We start from the raw sequence: 23,211 nt of genomic DNA, 5'->3' as shown, positions 1-23,211 counted from the left end.
ACATTAACTTAACAACTGTTTGCTTCACTTCGTTACAAAACACGTTTATTTCTATTTTTTGCCATAATTACAAAGATGTCGAAGTACAAAACAATTTAATTATATGAGTCGTAACTATAGATATGCCAAGCATTGATACGCGTCAATGGTCGAAGAAAAAACATGATTACCAACTGTGCAATTTGCCTTATAACTTAGAGCATCTTAAAAACTGGATACGCCATGTCAGTCCTTCAACTCTCTCGTAAGTACGAAGCTAACCGCGACGACCATACCTGCTCTATTATAATATAAACAAAACCTGAAATAGTATTTTAGTTCATCATATACAAATGTATTTGATTTTTAATATATAGACTCTATTTTTCCGGGTACGGGAAGAAGTTCACCTTGGATGCAGCTGAAACGGCTAGTACGTAATTAATAAGTGCGTTAAGTCTAAGATTATGTCTGTCAAAGAGCGTGACAGTTCCAGTTGGTTCAATGCTCTCAGCCTTACAAGTACAAGTTCACGTTATGTTTTATTTTGTTTTTCAATTGATGATTATGTTGTTACTATTTTAATTTGTTGGTGATAAAAAGAACAAATTGTTGTTGTAAGTACATTTTATGTTATTCTCTGAACAAGTACCACGTTAAATTATTATTGTTCCATTTTCTGTAACATTTCACAAATCTTTTTAGTAATTATAGTACTAAGACATTAGTATCAAAATAATTTTGTATGTGACACTATCATTTAATTGCTATTATTAGGCAAAGCGTAATTACTAAAGTCGTACATTGACATTGGTAAACAAAAAAAACAGTATATAATCAGAATTTGTTATCACGTTGCGGCCACGTACAATATTTACGTACAAAAGTTAAATAAACTTAACCTCACAGATTTATAAATAGGGTTAAATAATACCAAATATTATTTTATCTTCAAATTAGAAGATTTCGCGTTATCTCCCTTAATAAAGTAGAATAAATGTAATTAATCTTCTATTCATTAGAAATCTTATGAATAATGTTTTTACATTAAGTTATGGTATTATCTCAGAAGTTTTGTATTCCAATTATAAATAAACTTAATTTTTGTAGCAGTAGAGTATTTTGTGGAATTAAATTACAGTTTCTTCAATTTATGTCTATTATTAAATAAATCAAGTTATGATTTAGAAATCTACAAGAGAAAAAGTGTAAGAAAGAATGACAGGATAAATAATTATTGGCACAACATACGACAAATAGAAAACAGAGTCATCATCTCGCAAGCCTTTTTTAAACGAGACAAACAGAAATAGTGTGAAAATTGTGTTCCAAATAGGTCCAATTCAGCATTGTACACACAACATATGCCTGATGCTGGTTTTCAGCTGTAAAAGAGTGATAAAAAAAAAAATTTCAAATATCAAAATTCCATTGCGCTCTTTCATCGATGAACACGTCAACGTGTCAAAGAAACAGTACAATGCAGTATAAAATTGATATCAGTAACATGTTTTGTGAAGCGATCGTAACTAGGCAAGTTGGAAATGCATTGCATCCATCAGAACAATAAGCGAAATATACAGCTAGTGGACGTAGTGTTGCAGAAGGTTTAACTAATTCTCGCGTGTAAATATGCCAGTATTTTTTGTTAAAAGTTTGGTGAATATGTCACTATATTTCGGTAACAAAATTTTATGCAGGGTGCAACTATGTAACGGCTTTATTCATCTTTATTCAATGCATTGGACACTAAAAATTTTATAAATAATAGGCAATTCGCGAAACTATTGTGAATAGATATCGGTTAATATGACTTTGATTATTAAATTTTCCGATGTCTAATTAAAAACCAAAGGCTATCCATAAAACCACTTTATCGTCCCCACTCAGAGACATTTAATGATTACTTAAGTGACTCCTTAGTGACGGAATGTCATATAAATCCTTAGGGGAGGTAAGACTGTTACAAAATAATATTCTATTGATTACAGTCTCTCCAATTCGAGTTGAAACACGAAATTTGTTTCTAACTCTATCTACTGATACTATCAGACTTGGTTTTCTGAACAATAACTCATCTGACCGCGGTCTACTTGACCACGAGCGACGGACCGTGCCGTCCATAAAGTCCAGCGCTTTCTCCGCAATTGACGGATCAGTACGTATGAATGCAGGGTTAATTACCGACAATCAGCGGCTTTCTACCATTTTAGTGTCGTTTGTTTACATCAAGCAATTTTCATAGAGTACGCGAAGAAGATGAAGCAATTTTTTTAATAGATATTTTTTTGTATTTTTGTTAATGTTTTGTAAAGTAAATGCCTATTTTTTATCGTGTGTGAATTTATGAAAGTGACCTTGATATTAATTTCTCAAATAGAGTTATATGAAATAGTTTAACGGTTAAATTTCAATTTCACTCAAACGGTTCAATTTCAATAAATTTAGAGCAATATAATATTGCGCATGAATAATTTTATTTAATAAAAAAATATTTACATTTTCCAAGTTTAATTTAAAGCTTCTGACTAAATTAAAAAATGCGGCTTTATGAATAATCATGCCGTTGTTTTGAATCGAACTAGTTGTATCTTAAAAGGCAATTAATTTAGCCCGTTAATGTTATGCAAGCTCCTATCAAGACTTTCTCATTTCGCGTGTTTGTCCTTTCGTAATATCTGACGTAATCGTCAAAAAGAAATCTTCGAAGTTATGATTTTAGTACCAACCGCGTCTCAAGGGAAGTGCCTACCTCCCTCGCCCGGGTAAAAATTACCCTTAAGTTCCATCAAAGCGTTCGGTATTTTTTGCGAGAGAGTTACAAACATGTACTGAATCATTCACGTTTACAAAATAACTACATACAATAATGTTATACAGACCTATCGATATATTTTTCATAAAAAAGGAATGTTAAATTCCCAGCCAAGTTTTTAACGAACAAATGAAATATTTTATCACAGCCATTCAAGTATTTGGTGTAGATAAACTTGTCTGCAATTTTTGACAAACCAAACAAATTAATATTTGGTGAGAGCAAATATCATTGTGTCTCTGACTTTTATATTGGTAAAACTACGCAAATATGCATGCGAGATATTATTAGGTACAATCATAAAAGTGAATATACTGAGAGGAATGTAAATAATAGCGTTTTTGAGTCTGACATAAATGATTTAAAAGACGTTCCAATTTTATTTAATGCGTTAGTTCTTGCCTACATCAGAGTCAAGTGCCTATTCAGAATTTTGCTAGTTAATGTTCTGAATATGGTAATTTACTTGCAACTTAATTACTATTTACTTCTAGAACTGTTTATTTAAAAATGGAAAATCATCATCGGCTTTGGGTTGTATTATATAGGCGGCTACTTACGAGTTAGTAAACGTTATTTACCGACAATGAGGTGAAATATTCAAGCCATATGTTGTAACATTATTTCAGCCGAGTTATGATCAATTGATTACGTATCGAGAGCTTTTTATTATTATACAATACTGGGAATCAACACTATTCATTCAAGGTAAAATAGATTAGCGAACTTAATTCCATCAAAACCGATTCAGTGGTTTTATCGTACCGAATAACCTTTGCATTTGTGTTTTAGGCATTATATCAAGTTTTTAGTTTGTTTTTAGTTCTTGTTTTTATTTGAATATTTTTTTTTTCTACAAAATGATAAACACACTTCTTGCTAAATTGGTGTTATGTATGAACCAAAGTCAAAGCCGGTGTCTGATTGTGCTTGTTATTTTTTATGAGCGTTTCTATAAAAAACAACTTTGCAGTAGTTTACACTAAGGTTTTTTCCTGAAGTTTCGTTTATTTTGTGTTCATTCCATCAATAATAAAATCAAGTGTCCATAAATGATTGTATCGTGAATAAACAAATGAATAAGTCACTGCAATTAGTTCAGAATTCACAAGCAATTTTTATCCAAAAACTAAACAATTATTATAGAAAAATAAACGCCTTCTTTTGTAAAGTCGGTAGTTCAGTGAACTCGAAATCTGTTACAATCAATTTTGCTATTGTCCCAAAAATTGCGTTGTTCGAGCAATTTACTTCAGTTATCTTTCTGCTCAATTGACCTTGCTTCTGATGATTGGCAGTTGATGGTGGAATCGTGTTTTGTACCTGCTGAATAACTGAATTAATATTTTTGAAATTGAATTCCTTTAAGTTTGTGATAGGAAGAGCTAAAGAAAGCTCTCATTGTTTTTATTTTCGATTTAGTCCTATTATTTGTAGTTGTTTCTTTGAAAACAGTTTTTTATAGGTTTGCTTTTATTTATTTTTCTATTAATTATGACTAACGTAATCTGTTATCATCAATAAACAAAAATGTGTGAAAGAAGTTTTTAGGAGTATTTTATATCTTGAACCTACTACACACCTAAGAATAGAACTGAATAATATAAATAACGGTCAGGATGATGTAATTACTACCTACCTACTGCTGTGAATGACACAATGATGTGTGTACGTACTTAGATTTTTAAGTAGGGAGCTTGTTGACTGTTATAATTTATGTAGGTACATAGGTCATTTAATATAATGATATCTCATATTTTAAAGTATGTAAGATGGGGGAAACGTTTTAATTTTGATATTGAAAAGCTGTACGAAGAAGTTTTTAAAATTAATATACAGGAATGAATTTTATCCAGTGCACAAACTTTGTCAACTTATAGTTAAATAAGTTTTATAGACACGTATATTTTTATTTTGTCGTGTTTTAATACAAAAAAGAAAAGTTATTGATATCGAAAGAAGTTTATTTTGTAACCGATTGTACGGTCACAGTCGTCATAGTAGGCACGGGCGGCAACGCGAAACCGGTTTACTGACGCCAGCGCTGCTCCAAGCGCGTAAGAATAGTTGGTATCCATATTTTGCTGATTTTAGGGCGGACAAAACAATGAAAAATTTTTTTTACTGATGATGCAGATATGTTCTGTTAATGATTCAGGACCACCAGTTTGTTTTTTGTGCACTGCTTAAAATTCATTCCTGTAGCTTTAAACAGTAGGAACTGGTGAATTGTTGAGGAAAAGTATATCTTAACTGCCTCAATGTAGATGGTGTCTGAGAGGATAAAAATTATATTTCTGATTCTGACGTAAATAGATTACATGAAAGTGAAGTCAAACTGAATATTTTACCAGTACTTTAACCTCTATGACAAAAATTAAATTTTTATTCTAGTCAGATCCTCAAGGCTCCATTCCTACACACGTATAAACAAGGATGTTACACTTAACGCTCGTGCGATCTCTTTATAATAGCTACACAAATAACAATGGCGGAAAATGCTCGGCTGCCGATATAATTAACAGATGCTGGAAGAAATAAATGATATGCTTTACCTTTGACAAATATCTTAATAGACAATAAGACATGTGAATAATAATATGAAAATTCATATGTAAGATGTTTCAGATGTAGGTACCTTTTTTTTCTTTAACGACGTCAAAAATCAAATGACCCCCCCGCTGTGGGTCAGCAGCAGTGAGGGAGTGTCAGACTCTTACTGACTAAAAACCGTCGTGTTCCGTCGTAGGCCTTTTATGTACCAGGGCCGCGGTAACTCTTTCGAACAATCCCGCAGCCCAGATGTAGGTACCTAATGTTAGAAATTGAGTACTTCAATTATTTTTGAACTTACTAATTTGTTTGTATTATGAAGACATTGACAGAATTAACATTGAATAATAATGGGTTTATATTTCTAATTAAATTAATATTGTGAATATTTAATAATACTTAATTAACAAAGTTATATACATAGATATTTAATGGGTTGGTTATGTTTTCCGTCTAGTTCTAAGTATTTTTTGTCTCTTGTGTAAGTCTAAAATAATGAAAAAAGCCAGTTAGCTGGTTTTATGAACATTTTAAATTTTCTACATGCATCTTGATCTTAAGTAGATGTGTATAATTTGTAGTGTAAAAACCAAGTATTTTAGGTACATACCTAAAGTACTTTATCGTTACAAAAAATGCCATTCATTCAGATTTAAAAAAATGTCTGAATGTGAAGCAATATTTTGGTATAGCTTTTAAACGGGCGAAAATCCAAAGGGAATTCGTTTCAATCTCGATAGAATGTGGGTATTATTTTTATTTAAGTATTATATTAGAGGTACAACATGACTTATAATTCAAGCTGCATTACGTGGAATTTTATAGATAACAGTTTTGTGTGTTAGATAATTTATAGAGTTAGAAAATGTGTCCTAAGATGTGATCTGTGTCTAGACTTACTTGGTCCAAATTTCACAAATACCTTTCTTAAGATTCTCACATACGATTAACATTCCTGTACAAATAAAACAAACACGAATAAAGAGGATACATAAATTCCAGATTTATTACACAAGATAGAAAACAGGTTGCTAGGTGACCTACACGAAGCCATTGATGGCATAGAAGAACTTAATGATGATAAAACACAGCGATTTGCAAGTAAAGATAAACAAACGATAAAATCTGAATTTTTATCGTACACTGGAACATTATCATGATCAGGTTATTGATGTCGGCGTATTTACATTGTATCTTCATTAATTCTGCCGTTTATCCTTGTTCAATCTTGTTGGGCTCCTCGTTTAATGCTTGAAGACTTTTTATCTTGATTTTGGTTTATTAATTTTAATTTGCAATTATATTTCCTTTATACTTTAACAGTTTTGTGCACTTGCTCGCATAAGGGACCTTGAAAGCCAGCGCTTTATTTTGTACTTAGTCACTTATTTTTCAACAACTTGGGACATTTCCATTTCATAATTACTTAGCTTTAAACAGCGTTCACCTGCATCTGAAAGGAAGAGTTCATTTGAATACGAAAATATAAAGCAAAATAATTGTATAATGTGATTTTGAAGTTACAAGGAAATCATCAACGTAAATTGACTTCAAAGTAATTCTACAAAATTATTTAAGTATCTGCTGAAATTTCAGTGTAGACCCGTAAAGAGTTTCCATTAATGAGCATATTAATTGGTCTACTTCATTTCCTACGTGTTTTTCCGCTGAGAATCCGGAGGTGACTGCTCCTCTGCCTGAATAAAAATTTGCTTGTAACTATCCCCTACATCCAATTACACCTAACTAAATCTGCATCTGGTTTTACTGTGATAACCTAACAATATTTTTAGTGTACCGTCTTCATCATCTGCCTAGCCTATTCCTAACTATGCTATGGCTTCCAGTCTGACCGGAATGTCTCATAATTTGCAAATATTACTCACTCCATCATTTTCTACACTATCAATAAACGTATACTAATCGTTAACATTTACCTCTTATCTTCGATCATCGCAATGTTCTTCCGCACAAGTACACACATCAACTCGATACATCGTTCCGTCACTGTCTTGTTTACACGGAACTTGTCACAGAACAGCAATTTGTGATGTCACATCGATTTTGTGGTGGATTTGCGGAGTATTCAGCATTTAATACAGTATTTGTTTGTTGTTGCCGTTATAATTTGGAGTCTGGAAGATAATAATGATCTATAGGCCAATTTCAATTCACGTGCCTAAAAAAGTTCGCTTTGAATAGTTCTACATCCACGCAGAGAGTAGCTAAGAATACAAGCCTAAAAATATACAAATCATAATTATATAGTTAACATAGATATAATAGATAAAGTATTGAATATCTAGACCAATTTACATTTTAGGTTTTATCATAAAAAATATAGTTACAACAGCTAAATGCTAGGTCTACATCATCACATCATCAGCCTATAGCAGTCCACTGCTGGACATAGGCCTCTCCAAGTGCACGCCACTGAGATCGATTTTCGGCTGCTCGCATCCAGCTCCTGCCAGCCGTCTTGCGCAAGTCATCACTCCACCGTGCCTGAGGACGTCCTACACTACGTTTGCCGAGGCGTGGTCTCCACTCTAGAACTCGTTTACCCCAACGGTTATCGGTTCTTCGGCTAATATGGCCAGCTCACTGCCACTTCAGCTTGCTGATTCTACACGCTAGGTCTACACGTAAATCGATTTAGAAGCCTGAAATAGGTATAAATGATATGTATATTGGAAATAGGTATAAATGATATGTAGATTGGAGATTGGAAATATAAGTCAAGATACAGAAATAAATATAAAGTTATTATTAGCTGGGGTAATTTTTGTAACTGACAATCCTAATCTACTATTTTTAGCCATTTCTCATAAAAATATTCTGTTTATAGTTATATATTTTTCTGTACATATTTCATAAAATTTTGATAAAAGCAAAAAGAAAGGTTAAACATTCAATAGGTATATAAATATCATCCCGGATTTGAGTTTTTATATAGATAACTCATTATGTCTGTAAAAATAAATAACAATCGTAAAATTCCATTAAGTATCAAATTATAAGGATATTACCTAAGAATTTCGTCTTGGATGGTAAAAGAAAAACATAAACAGGATGATTTGTTCACAAATTCATAATATTTTACCTGTATGATTAAGAAATTGGTAATCAATTTAGTTTAGTAGGTCCGGTTCTTGATTGAGATAGATCGTCCTTGGGGATTTCCCTTCATAAACAAAATCCGGCTTCATAAACACACAAAACCGATATGCATAATTTGGGAGTGCCATTTGACGAACATGACTTGACATTACAAATTACACATATTACACAAAAAATAATAATTGATAGTTTTACCTTAACTGTTTTGGCATTAATGTCGCCACATTTTCAATAACAGCGGGATGATAAAATAATAAAATGTATGTAAAAGGATCACATACATAGGTAGAATGGCAGTAGGTAATCGAAAGATCATGTTACCAAAATCGACCGATTGCATCGATCTCTATAATTTCAAAAAACTCGATGGGATCACAAAAAATACCTTTCACATAACACCGATTGCCTTCCATCATTATACTATGATAACCAACAAAGATCCATTTAAAGCTACACCCATATCATCATCATCATTATAGTTCGGCCATTCAGAGAATGCGTTCCTGACACGTCGCGATTGAACTGACGACGTAACTTTGCAATGGCGTTGCAGTTACGATAAAAATATTTTTGCTGGTTGTTTACCGTTTTAACAATTGAGGAGCATTAAAACAACATTATTATATCAATAATCAATGAATGTTATTACGTCGTCAGTTCAATCGCGACGTGTCAGGAACGCATTCTCTGAATGGCCGAACTATAATATCTTTATTCGCATCGGCCATAAAATTGAATACTCATTGGAATATAGCTAGTAGTTATTCACTTTCACGGCCCACACTGTGATACGATAATAATGTATCGACCCATTCAAGTATAGCATCATTGTTATAGAAAGCTCTATGAATCAATTTAGATTATTCGGTAATTGCTTTGTTTGTAGAACAAGTGGGTTTGTGGTTGGTTAAGTAGCCCTGAGTTAATTTAATGTGGCTCATTTTAGAAGATTCGTTTGTCTATATCGATATCCAGGTTTCATACTTCATTTAGATGACTTTTTACCTACTTTTCATATAGAAAAAAAAAACAGATTCCAAGAGGGTTACAGTGAAGTACAGTCTAAAAGCACCATTGAAATTGACAATTCTCTGTGTGTCTTTATCTCTAAAAATGCTTCTAGCATTTTGTACATATTGAGGTCACCAGTCTATTTTTTGTGTTTCTGTCTCCAAAACAATATATCTAGCATTTTTTAAGGTCACTAAGATTGTTACAGTTTAAGTTTGCTAGATAATTATTAAACTTGTACAAGTCTAGACAATGCAAAGTCAATCTCAATGGTCGCAGGCAAAGTCAAATCATTTATTTCAACTTGAACATTTACACTTGTGAATTTCCAACCAGTGGTTGGTCATTTACTCAAAAAGTTTGCAGCCAGTTCTGTAGTGAAATTATAGTGGATCTAGTCTAAACTTTTCTTCTTTGTTCCGAGTAACCTTTGTTCATTTGTTGATGGTTTTTAAATTAAAATTTGAACAATCTGTAAATCTCCCTTATTTTCGAAAACTATTTATTCTTCCTTTTTAGACGAGGGTGACATCGGAAACATTGCAGCTTTTCAAAGTTTGTTTTTAATTTAATTATCTGAACTTTGTCTATTTCACAACGGAGCTGAAGTTCTATAGAATTCACTTGAAAGCTTTTAAATAAAAACTTCAAGGGCTTTATTTACTCGTACTTTTTACTATATTTATCTGTGGTTTTCTCTTGGCAGGGTTTATCTGCGTCATTAAATCTTATTAAAATGTAATTATTGCTAGTAAACCTGCCATTAATATAAAATTAAATATAAAAAAACCAACATAAAAATGCGAATTTGCTGTAAATGCAAATATTATTAAAACGCATAATTATCACCAGTACACCTACCATTAACTACGAATTTATCTTCAACCAATGTAATTTCGCTTAATTCAACCGTTTAACTGCGGCTTAACAGACAGACACAATTACTTTGGCATTTTCAAAATTACCAATTCTTTGGTGTTTATTTTTCGTCTTCTTTTTCAAAAAAGTCTAACAAAACCGTTTAAATATTATAACAAACAAAATCAGAATCGTAACAAAAAAAAACATGGCTTTGTCTCATCTGTTATGCAAATTAGTATTAATGACATCATCTGTATACCAATTGATGTTAGCAAAACTATTCAACATAATCCATGAATACCTAACAATATATAAAAGCAAAGAAGTCATAATCTCGAAGGAGGATAGTTAAACCAATCTGAATACATTTAACACTGAATATAAATGAATATGTACGTCGTTATAAGTGCTGTGAACTTTTATTAGGTCAATGACAACTTACGTTAATAGTATCATCCTTACTTATAATTATGAATTTAACGTCTCAACCGATGGAGTTTGAAGTACAAGGAATTTAAAAAAACGATAGACTCGTTTCGGCAACCTTGAGAACTTTTACAGTTTGCGTTTTTGTCTTGGCATCCTATCCCCAGAACTTGGATAAAACAGGGTTGCTTTTTATTGTTTATTTATTTTTGTTACTGCATTTTTTCTACATTTTTAAATATGAAATTCAAAAAAAAAAAAAAGAACAGGGTTGCTTATTATTACCTGATATTTCCTTTGTACTTTTTCTGTTATCTGGTGCACATTTTTTTTTGTATTGTTTTTTTATTTCTTCTTATACACTGTGTAACAATAATGTATGAATCAGAGAAACGTATTAATAGAGACAGCAAAGCTATTTAAAGCTAACTAATTAGTATGTATTGTATGTAAATCTAGTTGAGAGTTCTGCGAAGAGGCGGAAGGTGGAATTTGTATTATTCTAATCGTTGCAAATGAGGCAGAGGCCTTACAGTAAGAAGTTTAAACATGCTAAGGATTTGTGTACAGTGTTTTGTGAAAGCTAAAGTTGCATCTAAAGAACATATCTATATGGCTTTTTAATAAACACGGATTAAAGTTCCACCAGGAATGAAATAAGGAATGACTATTTTCATAGGTACAAAACTCCATGTTTATCAATAGGTAAGGGGAATAAAGTTTGTGACAAGTTTTGAATTTTTGAAATTGGTTTTCCCTTTTCGCTGTCCAGTCATTAATTTATATTGAAATAAAATTACTATTATCATTTTACGTCAATGGTACCTTCAAAATATTGTCCTTTAATGAGTTGGCAGCAACATCGTTTATGTTTCATCGATAAATTTTTGATACCTTTTAAGGAAGGCAAACGAAGTTAGTAATTTTGTATCCATTAACCTATGTATTAAGTAGGTACCTACAAATACCTGCTATTATAGTTCGGCCATTCAGAGAATGCGTTCCTGACACGTCGCGATTGAACTGACGACGTAACTACATTCATTGATTATTGATATAATAATGTTGTTTTAATGCTCCTCAATTGTTAAAACGGTAAACAACCAGCAAAAATATTTTTATCGTAACTGCAACGCCATTGCAAAGTTACGTCGTCAGTTCAATCGCGACGTGTCAGGAACGCATTCTCTGAATGGCCGAACTATAGGACTAACCTTTATCGTAGACTGACTTTTCCTTAAGGCAATACTTTGATGACCTACTACGCAATGGTTTTAATTAATTAGTAAATTCTAAGGAAACTTCTTGACTTGACCAGGACATTATATTTGTTTGATAAAAACTTGCTTTTGAAATAATTTTGTACGATTCATAATTTTAATGAGGATAGTTTAAATTGATCAACGGCATGATTCATACTATTTTCAAAAACAAACATCCGAATTCAGAAACTCCTTTTTTTTAAGTCGGTTAAAAATCATTACAGCTCAATAAATACCTTTTTTCTGTGCAAACATTATTCTGCGCAAATTGATTATTATCAATGATATGTGTAATCACTTTAGGTGTTATTGAGACTAATTTGATTCATAAAAACGTTTCGAATTGTTTGTAAATTGGTGTGAAAGCTGAGCTGATTTTTATGTTTAACTGCCAGGTTTATAAAATACGTTCTTTTGTGTGTTCAAGTGTAGTGTATCGGATCAATATTCACATATTGAATGACTTTGAATCATGTGTACTCGCTGCGGTGTATGATTGTCTTTTTTTTTTCATTTTTATCAAATGGATACACTAGATTTTATTTTATCTTCAACTTCTGGGTTCTACTTAATTCAAATCGATAACAAATCTGAGCCTGTCTTCACATAAAAATCGACTAATAGGTATGAATTTAATCGTTTCATAAGCTAAAGAGATTGACGTTTAGAATCCAACATTATTTATTTTTGCTTCCACAAAAGAATTTAACGAATCTTCCCATTACTTCCTTCATTTGTTCAAGTATACAAACTCTTTCCGTCTTACCACAAAAACTTTTAAACGTCAGTTTAAGACTTGTCTAAAAATATGTCAGATTATGACGTTGACATATGGTCATTTTGCAGCCACAACATTTTTAGACAAGTGTAAAACAGATGTTTAAGTTTTTGTAGTGAGGCTCGTTTTAACTTTTAAGCATCAACGTGAACTTTTATATGAACCCCATTCTAATACCCTCTTCTTTTGTTTCAGATCCCAACAAATATCAAGCATTAGTGTTGTGAACGTGCATTTATATGTGTGTGTAAAGTGATGCAGTGCAGTGTAACACATTTACAAATGAAGCGACGTAAACCGCTGTTTTTGACACGGTACAGTGAATAGACAGCCATGTTTCTGACAAGCGTCTGGGTGTTCTTATCAGGATGTTTTGTTATAGGTAAGTGTGTTCGACTGTACTTTTATGCTTCGCTCCTGTAACAGAGCTGTCACACTGGTGAATTTTCCGCGCGTGGCAAAACCGATCCGAACCGAAATCTTACGCGCTTTTTGTACCAGTAGTTATGTCTTGTTTGCTATCCACGGAAAATCCGTCATTGTGAAAACGCTATTGGTTATATAGTTAAGCTTTATAGACTTAAGTGAAATGAGAAAGTTATCTCGAGATAGCATGGCGTGATGCAAGTTTGATGTTAGGAAAAAAATGTGAATAGAAGTTTGAGAATAATTTTCTATATTGTTGAGGAAATTGTTGAAGTTTGAATAGTAGACAATACAACATTACACATAAGTTTATTAAATTTAATACATTTCATCAAATGTGTTATATGTTTGTTCCATTAAAACTCGGAAGGCCCTGCCACGTTGGCAATTCATGACGTAAAACACCTAAAAGAAACTGTCAAACGGACAATCGTATTATTAAGTGTAAGTAAATCAAATAAACCTACAGTGCATACTAAGCCCATTGCCTTGTTACCATTGTACAGTCGTACAAGAATGCCGACAGAATAAGCGACGCTAAACGGATGATAATTTGCGTATAATAGAAATTATTTGTTTTGAATATAATGTACATTTATAAAATATTTAATAATTTTCAATTCTAGCCTTAATAAATGCGTGTTATTACATTTTGAGTCATATTATTAGGCTGGTAATCAATGTTTAAGAATTAGCAAGCTTTCCTTCAGAACGGAATTTCCACCTGAATTTCATACGATAAAATTGCCTGTCTTTACGACAACGATCGAAAACGAAATAATAATTTTGTAATAATTTGTAATTTATGTCAGGAATGGAAATGATGGTAATTTATTTTAAATTATATAATATGGAAAACCCCCCTGAGACCCAAAGACTTAAAAAACGTTAAGAATTTAATGATCAAAGTTTATTTTATTCAGATTTAAAACAAATATTCTATCGTATTTAAATTATTTGTTAATTCAAAACAAATTGGAAATAAGGCATCAAATCAAATATCGAATGACGAAAAACGATTAACTCGTTTGATTTTTACTGCTTTATAAATATTTTTATTTCTATTTAAATTAGAAAAATAAACAAATTCATTTTATAAATTCGATCTGTTTTTTTATTCTGTTTTTTTCATTTCGTTATTCAAATAAAATCCAAGTATCTTTTATTTTGCACTTTTTATTAGTATAACTTAGGCTTTATTAAAGTAGGTATTAGGTAGCCTTATAGTTAAATTAGTGCTGCCTTATAGTTCGGCCATTCAGAGAATGCGCTCCTGACACGTCGCGATTGAACTGACGACGTAACTACATTCATTGATTATTGATATAATAATGTTGTTTTAATGCTCCTCAATTGTTAAAACGGTAAACAACCAGCAAAAATATTTTTATCGTAACTGCAACGCCATTGCAAAGTTACGTCGTCAGTTCAATCGCGACGTGTCAGGAACGCATTCTCTGAATGGCCGAACTATAATACAAATCATAGTGTTTAAAAGAGTATCAGTTTTAATGCAAATTGGAAGTAGTTTAAACCTAGCATTAAAGCCCAACAAAGTGATTTATAGCTTGTACTTAATCCTGTACTTTAAAAAGACACATTTTAAAATGCAGTCAGTAAAAGCTTATGTAACTAGAATACTTCTTGTAGCTGTATATTCCTGATTGCATGAGCTGAATTTTATAAGTAGTACTTTCTCATTACAAAGGTTATCAATATTAATCATTACTCACATAGACTCAGGCACATTATTTAATGTTAATAGTGCTATTTACTTTCCTATGTTATCTCTCAACAGTGCATTAGCCAAGTTTAGCTTGTTATCAATCAATTAATTTTGCTGAAAGATGAATGAGCCTTGATATACCATAGGTACTATAGAACGTATTACTGAAATTAATGTTTGCTTAGATATGTAGGCATGGTATAATTCAATAGTATCTACTTTTGATTTGTTGAGGGAAATTAATCTATACTCCTTTGTATACTAATGTAATGAAGAGGAAACATTTTTTTGTTTGTGTCGTAAAGGCTGCGAAACCCAACTGATTTTATAAATTCTCTCAGGATTGAAATCTACAATAGTCTCGAGTAAGACTACCTATTTTTATTTTGTTCAGGAACGGGAAAAGTGCCTGTGGCATTAGCGTGGAACTTTGGGAAAACAGCTAGTAAACTTTTAAATGTTTCATACTATACGAATGAGATGCTTATTAGAAAAAAAAGGGTTTAAATGCTACTGAAAACTATAAAGATTGAAACAGTTATGTTTTTATAATAACGTTAAAAATCAATATTTACTTACCTATCTATTCCAAAACGCTTGATAGAAAGTGTGTCAATTTAAAATTTTGGTGAAGACCTATAAAAATGACGGAGTACTCTCTATAAAAATGTGACCACTTTAAGTCCAACGCAGGCTAAAATGTACCTATATTTCTCCCTAGCTTTGCCCCTAAAACGGAATACCTATTTCCATGAGAAGAAAAAATATTTTAAGCTCCAAATATTTGGAGTGAAAAGGACTAAGTAAATATGGTTATTTCTATGAAAATGAACCGACATTACCACGAATATTGTTGCCTCACTCCTTAGTGATTAAAGATGGCCCTTTTGAGAGCTGTACTTTTTTGAAATACACTGGCCTTTAAAATAAGTGAGTGACTTTGTAGAATATTCACTGATCTCTACATTCAGGAAGTAGCATTTTTAATCTGTACAAATATGTTCTAAGCCGGGATGCGGACAAACTGCAGGTGGAATACAAGAAATAGTTTCTTATATCGAAAACCGCTAAACCATCGTAAGTGGAAAATAGTACAATACAAATAATAAATTCAGCTATCTAAAACCACCAAAATAAGTTTTAACAAATTACCTGTACTTTATTAATTCTGTTTAAGCCCAACAACGTGTACCTTGTCAAGGTACAAATTTGTATTCAAAGTACCAGGGACACATGAGTCAACAAAGCTACTCGATTGCATTGAACTCATAACGTAATTGGGACTTATGGCCATTCTATGGTAATGTTCTTGCATAGCCGCGATGCAAATAGACCCCATGGCTTATAAATGGACAAACAATAGATTTGCTTTGGCAAAATATGATGTAGCTTACTATTTGTATGGGTTTGGAAAGCCTTCTGTGAGAATTTAAAATTCTTAGGCCTTCTGATTCCCAATAAAGTGTCTGTTAGTTATCTGATAGTTAATACTATCTGCCAAATAAAGTCTAGTTATAATTTGTAACAGATATTGATACAGATAGAAATCTGACACCAAAAGTTATATTTTATCTATCAGATTAGTTCCTGACAGGCTATTAGAGACGTTATCAGTAACCGTTAAACTGACCATTAGGATTATGGAATACTACCTTCTGTCGTCGTTTTCACCCAGTTCCTGAGGGAACTTCTTCTCCCCGGATAAAAAGTACGTATTTGTGTTAATAGGTACTTACCTATATGTTAATATGGTGTATGTATAAGCTATATTATTGCCAAGTTTCATCAATATCCATGTAGCAGTTTTTGTGTGAGAGAGGAAAAAACATCTTTACATAGGTGCACAGAAACTTTCGCATTTATAATACCTATTAAATAGTATAGAATAGCTACCGTTAATTTCCACGCGATACTGAACGAATTGAATGAAAAAGCTAGCGGTTATTATTTATTGAATACCGCAACTTTATGAATAGTTTAAAAATACACAATGCAAATACTTACCGCAATATTTTCCGCTTTATACGTGAGCTCTATTTAATGTGGTACACCTACATTGTTATAAAACTGGCAAATTGGTATTTTTATCTACAGGTACGCAGTAAAATATCTTTTTTGTTGCTGTATGAAAAGTACTTACTATTGTTACTGTTGTTAAAACAAGTAATAAAAAAAACTGTGCTATAAAAGCTGGTTAGCATACATAATTTCAAAAATAAATTATACCTACCCATAACTTAATACAATTTATTCGATTTATTAGATTTTAGAACATCGGTACCTATATCCCTAAAACTTTATGCTTTTAATCCAAACCCTAATAAAACATTGTAATAATACCTTTTTTTCAACTATTTGCGTCATCCATAAAGTTTTCATATAAAATAACCGTTTTCCATAAAATCGTAGACTTCAATCATCCAATTTCCATTTTCAAATCTGCAATTATTCTAAAAGAAACAGGCTGTAAATAACAGTTCGAAATTCGAAATATCGAATAATTCAAACTTGGAACAATGCCCTTCAATCATGACATTGTGACAACTGTCCTCAATGGTATAAGTGTTGCCCGTGGCGCCGCCCACATCGCGACCTCTATAGAAATTTACCAACCTTAGTCACTTTGGCTTATCCGGTCCAATTTATATTTCGTGTTGTACATTTAATGATTGTCTGGTACAACGAAAATAGAAACTCTTGTCGTAGGTCGAGGTAAGGTGAGCTGTATTCTGAGAAGAAATACTTAGATATAATTTAATTGGTAGGCAAAGTTTAGATGGGTGGATTATGAAGTTAAGAAGGCATATCCATCCAGTGCCTACAACATTTTTAGCCGATTGATGGACACGGCTGTTGTCTCTAAAGAGATCAGCCAGCTGCGCAGTACATATAGTGCACAAGCATTGACACAGATGCACTCTCTATTCCCTCAATCTGATAACCAAATGGGGTGAGATCCTAGATCAAAAGATATTTACTCGATAACTTAGATTCAAAGTTATTGGAGCTTGAAATATCTTTCGATCTGTGAACCACACTTCAGATCGTCTCTGGGTTTCGATAGATATCCAAATAAATGGCTTTCTGCGAGTCAAAGATTACGAAGACTTGCCACATGACATGGTTTTAAGATGCGGCTTTTAGAAAGCGAATAAGTATGTGTGTATGTATGTACCCTTTATTTGGATGCTCTCTATGCAATGTTGGTAGACCGAGATAGGTCATATTTTTTTAAGGGTAGTATTTAAACGCAAATCAAAAAATATCCTTTTTCTATGCAATAAGATTCCGAATTCCCATCAAAATTACTGATTGCACAGCAAAATATTCAACTCAAAATACAATCACTAAACACACTACAATTTATTTTCGCAGCGTACAAGCTTTTTCATCAATGCACAGCTAATAATCTTAATGCATATTATACATGTTAACTCTTTTTCTTTTAAATATAGCTTCTATTTTTATATTATTTACAGCAGTTTTTCTGAATAAAACAGCTTTTTATTAGTCACAGTCATCTTATTATTTATTAATTACGGCATAATGAGATCAGCAAAAAAACATAAAATTAAATACAAAATTGTGATTTATTGAATTATTTATAAGCGTTCACGCTTCCTTTTTTGCCCAATAGGCAACATTTTTAGCTTCTGCCGGTGGCGCCACGTACTTGAGTCCGATGATATGCTTGCACATACATACTTGTTCTTAAAAAAAATGGGGCTGGTGCATTGTCAGTCATTGTCAGTATTTCCTTTTAGCATACATTTCATATAAGTAGTCATTAAAAGGCTACTACTATAATATCATATTTCAGAATGTTTATAGTCAGAATCATCTTTTGGCATAGTTTTGGAATTTTTATTTTCCTGTAAGAAGCATGCAAGCAAGCCTGAAGCATGCAAGCAGGCATGCAGCATGTAAGCAGGCATGCAACATGGAAGTAAGCATGCAACATGCAGCAAGCATGGCTTCTGTCACGGCTCCGGCGCTGCGGGGCTCCGGCGGTCCCATGCGAGCTTATCGTCGCAGATGATTTTCACGCTCACCACCGCAGCTTCGGCTTACTGGCCGGCAGAGCCGGCCAGCCTCAACCGCGTCGGCGAGCGTTAAAACTACCTGCTCCTCAGCTCGCAGGCCGCCTCGCCCTTCCGCGCCTACGCGGTTTTGAATTGCACTCTAGGGGTAGGCAAACAAGACTACGTGGAGTCGGTTTTGCAGCGATTCGTTTTCGTTACTAGCTTCAATTTTTAATACAATGTTTTTTAATTGAACTCTATCTTACTCGCTATCTCTTTATCGCGCCACTCTGCACTCCAGTGACGAAAAAGTGCGCGAAGCCGCGAACCTTTTCAGTTAATTTGTTCTGGTTTTAGAAATAATGCAATGTGACAGGATTTTTTGTTATAATAATCATTAAATTGGCCGAGCATGGCTTCTTGAAAATTAAGACAAATATGATGAATAGGTTTTGTTGTACTTACTGGTTAATATGCGACTGGGATAGTTATTTTGCTATGAAATATGGAAAATTTGCTGTGCAGTCAGTATTAATGCTATGTATGTAGTATTTTTGTACAAGACTAAATTTAACTGTATTGCATTATAATAAAAAAAGCAATGTCATATTGATGTATAATTTCGAATTATCTGCAGTTTGAGTTTTGTTAAACATTTAGTTTATTTGTAGTGAAGTAAGTTATTTGATGTAAAAAAGAATATAAATGATGAGTATTTATTGATAGGCGATTATTTATTTGATATGCAATTTATAATATCCCTTTTTTTAAAAAGTTCAATTTGACTGAACTCTTTTTCTAAATAGGTATGCAAAGAAAGTGAGCGCTAGTCATATTGTTCAAGCTTTGCTAGTTGGCTTATATTATTATTACCTACACATATAAAGTACCGAATTTTGTAAGAAGTTTTCTAAAATATTTCATACAATTTTTCCAAAACTGTTATTGAGTGTTCAGCAGAACTTACTTAAAGCTAGAAAAATCAGCAATATTCTTCAGAATGGCTTCAATAACTTAAATAAGTAACTTATTTATAGTTCGGCCATTCAGAGAATGCGTTCCTGACACGTCGCGATTGAACTGACGACGTAACTTTGCAATGGCGTTGCAGTTACGATAAAAATATTTTTGCTGGTTGTTTACCGTTTTAACAATTGAGGAGCATTAAAACAACATTATTATATCAATAATCAATGAATGTTATTACGTCGTCAGTTCAATCGCGACGTGTCAGGAACGCATTCTCTGAATGGCCGAACTATAGAAACAAAACTTTGGTTACATAAATAACAAAAGAACGAAGACAATAAAATAACAAGAAAATAGTGCATAACTATATTTGCAATAGGAATGATGAATTTTCAGTAATAAAATCTAAACTCAGTATGTACTTATCTCCGATTAAATAAGACAGGAACTCTATTGAAACTACAGTAGGTATGTATCTTTGTGTAGTTAATCTTCCATTCAACATTAAAAACTACTCTATCGTGCTTCTATAAAAGTTTTTATTTTACATCACGCTAATTAATCACAACTTCCACAACTTTTGTAAGCTTTTCATCCGACCACACCTCAACAAAGTTTTTGACAGCTCTGCCATCCCGGCTTGGTCAGTGTTGCTAGACATTAATAGCTATAAAAAAGCATATGTTCTATATCGATTCTAACATCAGGAACTTGAGTGAAATCACGAGAGAAAAGCTCACATACTTACAACAATTTCACTCACTCCGGCCACTGACCACTCAATTTTGATAGTGAAAATTCTAATCTCTTGCTTGACCGTGAGTAGGCACGAAATATGTCGTATCTACATTCACTCGAACGAGTTCCTCGACTCTGGTGATTCATTCATGCAGACATATCTGGTCTTAGCATAGGTATGTATGTGTTTTGATTCATGCCTCATAATTTAGAAGTTATTGAAAGTCAAAAAGTATCATTATTAAATTAGAAACCCCAACATTTTTGGAATATTATGCATCGCAATTCAAAACTAAAACTTAAAATAACACTCTTTTAGGGCGATTGGTGTGGCACATCTACATATTAATTACGTGATATAATTATTTACTAAAATAATCCTACTAATATTATAAACGCGAAAGTTTGTATGTATGGATGTATGGATGTTTGTTACTCTTTCACGCAAAAACTACTGAATGGATTTTAATGAAACTTTACAATAATATAGCTTATACATCAGAATAACACATAGGCTACAATTTGTAAACATATTGTTCGAAATACTAAACCTGCGCAGACGAAGTCGCGGGCACCAGCTAGTATTAAATAACCTTAAAAATGAACATAATGTAGGTACTATTAGGTGCTCATTTTGTACTGGAGTTTATAATACCTATTTATAAAGACATCATGGACACGACAGACATGAACTTCTTGGGAGCTATGCACACATTATCACATCTCCGTCTATCAAACCCAAGACCTTAAAGGCTTACCCACTTGATTAATTGATTGCCAATGTCCTTACAAACATGAGTCCGTCCGATTGGCTTACACCCTAGATTAACTAACTGAAAAGGCACAAGTAAATATTTGTGACAGGATTCGATAGCCCGTAAATGCCTGGTTTTCAAAGACTGGGAGCATTACTAAATACTCTTGGTATATGGTTATGATCCAAATAATTTTTGAGGATCATGTGTTTAATTTATCAGGCCAATGAGTAACTGTTATCAATGATAGTATGTGAAAAATCTTTTCTATAAGTAATGTGATGATCAAGAAAATTATTCTGATTGTAAAATAATGAAAACAAAAGAAAAACAGCAATGACTAAGTTAAGTTACGTACAAATATGGTTTTTCATTTACTTAATACAAATTACAAAGAAAATACCTTTATAATAGAAACATACAATTTGCTTTCAAGGAAACAAAATTTCATAAGTAGTACTATTAAATTGTATTTTAGTTTGTCCGACCGTCTCATAAACAAGGTTTTAAGAGGTATTCAATTTGAGAGGATCCTATCGTCAAACAGTTTATAGACAATGGAAAAGTACCGTAATTTTACTTAGGAAGACTTTAACCGTAGTGTGATCGTAAAATGTAGGAAATACTAGCCTTAAGCCGAGTTTTATATGAGGGTCAAAAATGTTCACCTGTTGATTCAAATTAAAGGTAAAAAATAAAACAAAATATCATATACAGCTAAGGAATATAAATCGATGTAAATACTATCTAAGCTTCAATTAATTAAAAGTTATTTTCATTCTGAAATTTTTCTCATTAAAATAACCTACAAATAAAAATATAACTCACAAAATAGAGATTTCAAACCCATTTATATCCTAATTAGAAATTAAGCCGAGCTAGTAAGTTAATTATTAAACCTACGTCTAATAATGTCTTATTCAGCCAGTATTCAATTAGAACGTTATTTACATAATAATTTTCCTGTCCTACTTAAGAAATAGGAATTCTTAATTGGGCTCTAAATAATTAAACCAGCCTTGGCTTGTATACTATTTACAGGAAAAGCTGTCTCATTATTATTTAATTTAATACATAGAATAATTTACACTTGTTGCAAATTCTAAACAGTATTTTTATTAGTCATACAAAAACGTGTTTAGAAATTCCTGTCTTCATTCCACCTATGTATTAGATTCTTCAGAGCATTAGACGTTCTTAGAAAGTACTAGGATATCATAACGACGCAACAGGTCTAGGCTAGCGTTCCCGTATGTGGAACGCCCGCATCCCGAGTCCTGTTCACACAAACACACATATAAACTCACATTACCAGAGGACTTTTCTATGATCCCTGTACCTGTTTCTTTCTATCATTCGCCAAAAGCAGTGTTAGAACGAGACCACATATGGTCACGCGTCTATGAACTAGCTCGGATGCGTACTACCGGTGTGGTTAGCGGGAACAATTTTCTTTTTTCTCGTTTCAAGTTTGCGCGTGTGATAGAGAGGGAGGTATCGAAAGACCATTTTCAATGAGTTGAAATATTTCTTAGGAACAAAATTAAAAAGTGTGGCTTTTGGTTTGAAGTATTAGGAGAGGATGAAATAGGGTTAAATAAAGCCTTGAATAAGTAACGAAAGGCTCGAATTTATGAAATAAACCTCTGTTAATCTCGAAGGTAGAACAATGGTTTCGAATAAGACAAAGCGGATCGCGTTTTGATTTTCAATGTTTGTTTCCCTAATAGATAGACTTTTGCCGAAGAAGTTATAACTTTATGTTGAAGT

General features: G+C 32.5%; 1 protein-coding gene across 2 annotated transcripts in view; it reads left to right on the top strand.

Moving 5' to 3' along the window:
• LOC124631753 (tyrosine kinase receptor Cad96Ca) overlaps positions 1–23,211 on the top strand; it is a 127,944-nt gene that overhangs the window by 39,335 nt on the left and 65,398 nt on the right. For both annotated transcript variants that reach the window (XM_047166333.1, XM_047166332.1), the window contains exon 2: positions 13,001–13,187. In XM_047166333.1, the coding sequence (XP_047022289.1) occupies positions 13,139–13,187 (49 nt within the window). In that variant the 5' untranslated portion in view covers positions 13,001–13,138. The remainder of the gene's footprint in view (positions 1–13,000; positions 13,188–23,211) is intronic.

This window comes from Helicoverpa zea, chromosome 7 (assembly GCF_022581195.2).
Source record: "Helicoverpa zea isolate HzStark_Cry1AcR chromosome 7, ilHelZeax1.1, whole genome shotgun sequence".
NCBI classification, from domain to species: Eukaryota; Metazoa; Arthropoda; class Insecta; order Lepidoptera; family Noctuidae; genus Helicoverpa; species Helicoverpa zea.
This window is presented reverse-complemented; position numbering and strand designations above follow the sequence as displayed.